Source organism: Oncorhynchus tshawytscha, linkage group LG08 (assembly GCF_018296145.1).
Source record: "Oncorhynchus tshawytscha isolate Ot180627B linkage group LG08, Otsh_v2.0, whole genome shotgun sequence".
Taxonomy (NCBI): domain Eukaryota; kingdom Metazoa; phylum Chordata; class Actinopteri; order Salmoniformes; family Salmonidae; genus Oncorhynchus; species Oncorhynchus tshawytscha.
Genome location: NC_056436.1, coordinates 71,960,307 through 71,968,982, shown reverse-complemented (window position 1 = coordinate 71,968,982; position 8,676 = coordinate 71,960,307). Strand labels below are relative to the sequence as shown.

At 39.8% G+C, this 8,676-nt stretch overlaps 1 protein-coding gene across 4 annotated transcripts; it reads right to left on the bottom strand.

The window, feature by feature from the left end:
- Positions 1-1,678: 1,678 nt before the first annotated feature.
- cenpu (centromere protein U) lies at positions 1,679-8,497 on the bottom strand. Of its 4 annotated transcripts, none has more exons than XM_024428889.2 (13): positions 8,391-8,497; positions 8,186-8,260; positions 7,942-8,050; positions 7,612-7,846; positions 7,337-7,457; positions 7,104-7,226; positions 6,785-6,896; positions 6,525-6,633; positions 6,360-6,438; positions 3,094-3,141; positions 2,848-2,909; positions 2,519-2,675; positions 1,679-2,123 (listed from the first exon to the last, which is right to left on the bottom strand). In XM_024428889.2, the coding sequence occupies exons 2-13, from the start codon at positions 8,225-8,227 to the stop codon at positions 1,998-2,000; spliced, it is 1,323 nt and encodes a 440-aa protein (XP_024284657.1). In that variant the 5' UTR covers positions 8,228-8,260; positions 8,391-8,497; the 3' UTR covers positions 1,679-1,997. The 4 variants fall into 4 exon arrangements, with proteins under 4 accessions (XP_024284657.1, XP_042181833.1, XP_024284656.1 ...); XM_042325899.1 differs by having other exon boundaries at positions 7,942-8,047; XM_024428888.1 differs by having other exon boundaries at positions 8,186-8,240; positions 8,331-8,495.
- Between the last annotated feature and the right edge of the window lie 179 nt (positions 8,498-8,676).

Below are 8,676 nucleotides of genomic sequence, written 5' to 3'. Positions count from 1 at the left end.
TGAAAATGAAACGTAATTCCCTTATTTTGCGGATCCCTGATTTTAAGCATGATCATAGCATGTTATTCGCCCCCTATTCGTTTGAGGTGGAGGTCGAATAAATTATGTGGTGGGGGGGTCTACAGATAAATCAAGATCAGAATATGGCGTAATTCCCTAATAGTTAAACAACCTTTAAGCGAGAGGAACCATGAATAAGGTCTTGCGAACCTACCGGTTCCAAGTGGAAAAAGCGTCTTCACTTTTTTCCACCTTCCAATATGACAACTTTCAGGATGAATCAAAACACTTTTTTCCACCTTCCAATATGACAACTTTCAGGATGAATCAAAACACTTTTTTCCACCTTCCAATATGACAACTTTCAGGATGAATCAAAACACTTTTTTTCATTTTTAAATGATCCATACTTTTCTTAACCCTAAAATGTGCCTAAATAATCTACAACAGAGTATTTTAGAATATACTAGAAACAGGCGAATATGCATAGATGGCTTTCTTTCATTGATCCCTATATTCTGAACCCCTTCTCTCGATATATTTTATTGAGTCTGTCTACACAATTCTAAATAAAAAGGTGCACCGTATTTAAAGGGATGATTTAAAATACATTTACTGAAACCCCCATTGAATGAAAACTCCACCAGACTCTGTTGGCCAGTAAGTGAGCAGGTTTGACAAGGTAGCCACACCTGCAGAACACATTACATGACTAAATAAGGTTGATGCCAAATACTGAGGGTAGGAAAGGCAATAATTCCTAAATAGGGATTGGCCACCATGTGATTTCTCAGAAATACATGTACAGTGAGCTCCAAAAGTATTTGTACAGTGACATTTTGTTATTTTGGCTCTATTCTCCAGCACATTGGACTTCAATTTGAGGGTATTTTCATCCATATCGGGTGAACCCTTTAGAAATTACAGCACTTTGTGCCCCCCCCTCCCCATTTTAGGGGACAAATTCACCTGTGTATTAAAGTAGCAAAAAGTTACATATTTGGTCCCATATTCATAGCACGCTATGACTTCATCAAGTTTGTGACTACAAATCTGAGTGAGAAAGTTAGATGCACAAGTATCGTACCTCCCAAAAAATGCTAACCTCCCGTTATTTTAATGGTCAGAGGTTTTGGGGGTATGATGCTTGTGCGTCTTACTTTCTCAGTCATTATTTGCAATTCATTCAGGATTATCTGTAATGTTAAAGAAACATTCTATTCCGATTTACATTAAAAGTGACTCCAAAATGACACAATACATTACTTACCATTCATTTCTATTGGGCACAAAATAATATGAAACAAACAAACAGCAAACACTTCCAACAAATGTCTTGAGTCACAAGCTTAATTTAATAATTGTCTGCTAAGAATATGGGACCAAATACTTAACTTTTTACTACTTTAATAAACAAGTGAATTTATCCCAACACTTTTGGTCCCCTAAAATGGTGGGACTACGTACAAAAAGTGCTATAATTTCTGAACGGTTCACCTGATATGGATGAAAATATCCTCAAACACTACAAAGCACCCCCAAAAAATGTCACTGCCCCAATACTTTGAGCTCACTGTATATACATTAATGTATGTTCAAGTTCAAATGGCAGTTTTTCCACCAGACAACATGACCCTCCAGCAAGGTGCTGATCCACAAATCATTTCCAGAAAAGGTACTCATTACTGAAACATTTATTTTAAAACACATACCTTACTTGAGATTTAATATACAAATCTCAAAAGGACCTTTGATCAACACTTTAAAAGAGTGTAGCATAATTCTCGTCAGATACAACCAATACAGTATCTCCAAATATCATGAGCATACCTGTAGAACATCAAGACAGGCTCAAACTATTGTCCTTGATGAGAGCATGCATCTGCCCCTCTCTTAAAGTTTAATTGCCAGGATTATTCATTAAAAAAAAATTGTGTAGCAGGTCCACACGCAAATGAGATTGATTAATTTACACCATTTAGTTTGCAACTTGGAGCTCACTTGTTGTGAGCCACTCTGTCCAGAGCCTGTTGCAGCCTCTCGTTGACAGTCTTCAGCTGATCTTCAGTCCCCAGCACATCACGGGCCTCCAGGAGAAGAGCTGGTAGACTGGAGGGGCCATACTGTGGAATGAGAACAGATGTCAACAGAACAGTGCTTTAACTCACTTTAAGCTACTATAATAGGTTATTATCACTGCCTCTTATGTTCATAGTTTATAGCTCCATTCCTGTGTATTTTATTCCTCTAGTGTTGCCATTCTCAAAAAAAAATACAACTCTGCATCGTTGGGAAGTGCTTGTTAGCAAGCATTTCAAGGTAAAGACAACACCCGTCGTATTCGGCGCATGTGACAAATAACATTTTATTTGATTCATGCCCTCTGAAGACTCATCCATAAAAGTCTTTGGCCATAACTAAGAAACATTGTTGTATGTGACTGGATGTCAGCATTAGGTTAAATCCTAAACTGTAACTAGATGAACAAGAACAGAAGGCTTGTTGTTGATGTCCTCACCTCCTCTGCCTGGTTAGGGTGGGCTATTCTATGGTCCAGGTAGCTCTTGTGCAGGTGACCCAGATCCTTCAAGAAAGTGGTTCCCTTCCGTATGTCTGTTAGCCTCTGCTCAAGTCGAGACTGGTCCTTCTGCAGGGCCCTCAATTGGGCCTCACTCCTGGCAGAGAACAAGGGGATGTTTCACATTCTGTATTCTGTTTTGTGATGTAGTGTTGTTGGGTTATTATTACATGCCATATAATATAGAAATAAAACACATCACATTAATTGTTGCGTTACTTCAGCAGTTAACCTTGCTTTAACTCCATTTGCAAGAAAAAAAAACATACCTTATAAGTTCATTTTTGGCCTCGAGCAGCCTGGCTCTCTTACGGTTAATGGCAGCATTCATCTGAGAAAACAACAATAGGCTGATGACTGACTTCCTTAAATGAATATGATGGGACACAGTGAATATCCTAGTCGTCCTAGAATAACTACAGAACATGAGACAAGAGTATAACCACAGACACTCATGCCCACAGGCTTCCCGAGATCTAGTGTTTGAAGTGTTCATATCTAAATAAAAGCTTTACCTTTGCGTTGTCCCTTTTCAGGAATTTTAGCTCCTTTGAAGCAGTTATCTAAGGAAATAAAAAATTAAGAAAATGTGTGAATGAAAACATTCAAATTTTCAACATACACAAGATAAGTTGTATCATTGAAAGGTTGTTGTTTTCTCTATAGTTTTTCACTGCCGTAGGAACGTAATAATATATATATATATATATAACATACACACACACACAGTTGAAGTTGGAAGTTTACATATACCTTAGCCAAATACATTTAAACTCAGTTTCACAATTCCTGACATTTAATCCTAGTACAAATTCCCTGTCTGAGGGCAGTTAGGATCACCACTTTATATTTTAAGAATGTGAAATGTCAGAATAATAGCATAGAATGATTTATTTCAGCTTTTATTTATTTCATCACATTCCCAGAGGGTCAGAAGTTTACATACACTCAATTAGTATTTGGTAGCATTGCCTTTAAATTGTTTAACTTGGGAAGCTTGTGGAAAGCTACCCGAAATGTTTGACCCACAATCAGTTGGGTGAGTTTTGGCCCATTCCTCCTGACAGAGCTGGTGTAACTGAGTCAGGTTTGTAAGCCTCCTTGCTTGCACATTCTTTTTCAGTTCTGACCACAACATTTCTGTAGGATTGAGGTCAGGGCTTTCTGATGGCCACTCCAATACCTTAACTTTGTTGTCCTTAAGCCATTTTGCCACAACTTTGGAAGAATGCTTGGGATCATTGTCCATTTGGAAGACCCATTTGCGACCAAGCTTCAACTTTCTGACTGATGTCTTGAGATGTTGCTTCAATATATCCACATAATTTTCCTACCTCTGATGCCATCTATTTTGTAAAGTCCACCAGTCCCTCCTGCAGCAAAGCACCCCTACAACATGATGCTGTCACTCCCGTGCTTCACGGTTGGGATGGTGATCTTTGGCTTGCAAGCCTCCCCCTTTTTCCTCCAAACATAACGATGGTCACTATGGTCTAACAGTTCTATTTCTGTTTCATCAGACCAGAGGACACTTCTCCAAAAGGTACGATCTTTGTCCCCATGTGCAGTTGCAAAATGTAGTCTGGCTTTTTTTTTTGGCGGTTTTGGAGCAGTGGCTTCTTCCTTGCTGAGCGTCCTTTCAGGTTCTGTCGATATTGAACTAGTTTTACTGTGGATATAGATACTTTTGTACCGGTTTCCTCCAGCATCTTCACAAGGTCCTTTGCTGTTGTTCTGGGATTGATTTGCACTTTTCGCACCAAAGTACGTTCATCTCTAGAGACAGAACACGTCTCCTTCCTGAGCGGTATGACGGATGCGTGGTCCCATGGTGTTTATACTTGCATGCTACTGTTTGTACAGGTGAACATGGTACCTTCATGCATTTGGAAATTGCTCCCAAGGATGAATCAGACTTGTGGAGGTCTACAATTATTTTTCTGAGGTCTTGGCTGATTTCTTTTGATTTTCCCATGATGTCAAGCAAAGAGGCACTGAGTTTGAAGGTAGGCCTTGAAATACATCCACAGGTACACCTCCAAGTTGACTCAAATGATGTCAATTAGCCAATCAGAAGCTTCTAAAACCATGACATCATTTTCTGGAATTTTCCAAGCTGTTTAAAGGTAGTCAACTTGTGTATGTAGACTTCTGACCCACTGGAATTACGATACAGTGAGTTATAAGTGAAATCTGTCCGTAAACAATTGTTGGAAAAACCACTTGTGTCATGCACAATGTCCTAACCAACTTGCCAAAACTCTAGTTAACAAGAAATGTGTGGAAGGGTTGGAAAAACTAGTTTTAATGACTCCAACCTAAGTGTATGTAAACTTCTGACTTCAACTTTATATATTAGTACCAATCAAAAGTTTGGACACACCTACTCATGCTCTTCCTTGACTCTGCGGTCCAACTATGTCAATTGGGTTGGGGTCAGGTGATTGTGGAGGCCAGGTCATATGATGCAGCACTCCATCACTCTCCTTGATCAAATAGCCCTACACAGCATGGAGGTGTGTTGAGTCATTGTGCTGTTGAAAAACAAATAAGCGCAAACCAGATGGGGTGGCGTATCGCTGCAGAATGCTATGGTAGCCATGCTGGTTAAATGTGCCTTGAATTCAAAATAAATCAGTGTCAACAGCAAAGCACCTCCATGCTTCACGGTGGGAACCACACATGTGGAGTTCATCCGTTCACCTACTCTGCGTCTCACAAAGACACGGCGGTTGGAACCAGAAATCTAAAATTTGGACTCATCAGACCAAAGGACTGATTGCCACTGGTCTAATGTCCATTGTTCGTGTTTCTTGGCCCAAACAAGTCTCTTCTTATTGGTGTCCTTTAGTAGTGGTTTCTTTGCAGCAATTTAACCACAAAGGCCTGATTCACACAGTCTCCTCTGAACAGTTGATGTTGAGATGTGTCTGTTACTTGAACCCTGGAGCATTTATTTGGGCTGCAATTTCTGAGACTAGTAACTGTAATGAACTTATCCTCTGCAGCAGAGATAACTCTGGGTCTTCCATTCCCGTGGCAGTCCTCATGAGAGCCAGTTTCATCATAGAGCTTGATGGTTATTGTGACTGTGCAAAGTTCTTGACATTTTCCAGATTGACTGACTTTCATGTCAAAGTAATGATGGACTGTCGTTTCTCTTTGCTTATTTGAGCTGTGCTTGACATAATATGGACTTGGTCTTTTACCAAATAGGGCTATCTTCAGTATACCACCCCTACCTTGTCACTACACAACTGATTGGCTCAAAGCATTAAGAAGGAAAGAAATTCCACAAATTAACTTAACAAGGCACACATTAATTTAAACTAATTCCAAGTGACTACTTCATGAAGCTGGTTGAGAGAATGCCAAGAGTGTGCAAAGCTGTCAAGGCAAGGGGTGGCTACTTTGAATAATCTCAAATATAAAATATATTTAGATTTGATTAACACTTTTTTGGTTATTACACGATTACATGTTTTATTTCATAGTGTTGATGTCTTCACTAGTATTCTACAATGTAGAAAATAGTAAAAAATAAATTAAAACCCTGGAATGAGTAGGTGTGTCCAAACTTTTGACTCGTACTGTGTACGTATATATGTATATACACACACACACACACACACACACACACACACATACATAAAAAAAATGTATTTTGTTGTGGGCTGGGCATCCTGAAGATGCGCAACACTATAATAATCAATTAAATACAAGGTTTTTTCCACCACTTGGTTTTGCAAAGTATGACAACTCGTCACCCAAAATGAGTTACCTTCTCTGTGAGTTGATCTTCAAAAGATCTTGAGAGAGCATCTATAGCCTGCAATACTGAATTAGATTCCACTGCATCCCTGAATAAAAACAGGGAGAACATTTTTTACTTGAGATAATGATTACTTTAAAGATGTCTATCTATGCTAAACTGATGGGAACTCACATATACTCTGACACGAATTCCAAAAATGAGTCCAACACCACATCAAGATCAGTGGGATTTTTTACATTCCTTCGTTTCTGCTGGTCTCTTTTGGAAGGACCAGCACTTCCTAAAAAAAATACATGGATTAATTTCTGTGGTGTATATTTTAAACAAATTAATTAAGTCATGCAGTGTGGTTATTTCACTCAGGTGGTTTTGAGAGAGACTCATATGTCTGTCTGGGAGGATGTGGTGCTGAATAGATATCTAGCTGTTACCTGAGGAGGACTTCCCCCTCGTACCCAGCGAACTCCCCCTCGGACCCCTCTCAACTGAGGACTTCCTGTGCTTTCGCACATCGTCTGGTTTGGCCTTGTTCTGAATTGGATTCTGTGGGTGAGAGAACTGGTTGAGTTTCCCCTTTTCCTTTGTAATCTGAAGGGTTGATGTGGTCAGGAAAAAGGCAACATATCCAAACAAAAAGTTGCAAATGTATCACAGATGACAAGGAAGGAGTACATGTTAGTTTTTTAAAGGAAAAGGTGACAAACATCTCACATTTAGTCACTCACTGGGAAGAGCAGTAGCTGTTCTTACCCAACTAATGTCCTCATCCGTAAGATTCTCTGAAGACAGGGATGTTCTACGTTTCTTATGAATAGGTTGAGGACTGGAGCCCGGAGCAGACTCCTCAATTTCCTCCTCCTCGCCCGATGACCTCTGTTAGTAAGCAGTGATTAGAGGACATTAAGCTCATCACAGGCAACATAACGTAACACTGCTCTTAGCAACAGTGTCTTATGTTACTGCGATAGGGGGTAATGTCATACTGAGTCATCCACTTCTGTGTCCTGTTTCTTTCTGACTGCGTTTTTCTGTGGTGCAGCAGGCCCGCTCTGAGCTTCTGTTAAATCCTCTTCACCTGCCCCTTCTGCAATCTCTTTTTGGGGCCTGACCATTATAAATGGAGGAAAAGGAACAGAATAAGTTTACAATTAGAACTTGTGCTCCATCGTTAGTAGATATTTTCTTATTTCCCCTCTCCATTTCATAAAGAAATGAGAGCAAAGGGGCTTTGTAACACATTGTGACAAGCAGGTTTTACCTGGCTTTTGGTTTGACATTTTTCTGTTGAGATGCCTTTGGCTGGACCACTTTGCTAGCTCTCCGTTTGGTCTGACCTCTCCCAGACAGTGTGGGTTTTTTTGGGGTCGCACTATTAACCTTTTTGGATGGGCCCCATCTTCTCTTAGCTGCCCCCTCCTTCACCACTTCCTCTTTGTTTTGAGCAAAGTTTGGGCTGAAATCTTCCTCAAGGGCAGTGCTGTGCAGTGGGTTACCTGGGTGGTCAAATGTAGTCATTTGTTGTATTACATCTTGGCATTAATGATTTTTCGTACCCCCCAAAAACTATTTAGGTTTGTTTTCAACTCACCATAAGTATCGCACTCATCAAGGAAACTGGCTTTCTCAATGGTAGAAACATTTGGGGAAATATGACTGTCCGTTGCTTTAGATTTCTGTGTATCTTTTGATGGACCCTTCTAAGGTGAAAACAGAAGACAGCTAGCTAACGTTACAGTACCCAATGTTGCCCTTTTCACGTTAGTTACCTAGGTATGTCTATGACATTTAACATACAATTAGTGAGACATTTGCAAATGGGTACTGTAACAAACCTCAACAAGCTCGTATTGCACAAGTTTGAGCATCTTCGCCATTTGGCTCTTCTTACTGTGTGGAGGAGAGCAGACCTGTGAAACATGTGAACTTGATATCGTTAACGTTATTGCTTTTTCTTGTAGCTTGATTACTATTTGTTACCTCATGATGATTGATCGTTCAAAGATGAAAATGTAAGCTATTAACTAGTTGTATACATACAATTTGCAAAAGAACACTCAAAGCATAGTAAATGGCTATGCAAAAGTAGCAAACGACGAGTTTGCACGCCAGCTGCTTGTGATGTTTTTTTTTGCGGATCAGCTGAATTTCTTTCCCGCAAAAAAAAAAGATTCGAAAATTCTCGCGAGACTAGTCAGACAATTACACTCATATGACCTTGACGAGATGGTGCCCTCTACTGGATCGGATGACTGGATCCATCAGACAAAACACTCATGTACAGATGGCTAGAACTACTCTCTGCCATTTTAAATAAATACACAAA

Coding starts and splice junctions, on each gene's coding strand:
- cenpu (XM_024428888.1), bottom strand. Junction 8,051..8,185: donor TGCAATACGAGCTTGTTGAG/GTTTGTTACAGT, acceptor TTTTCACCTTAG/AAGGGTCCATCAAAAGATAC. Junction 6,897..7,103: donor CGGATGAGGACATTAGTTGG/GTAAGAACAGCT, acceptor TCTCACCCACAG/AATCCAATTCAGAACAAGGC.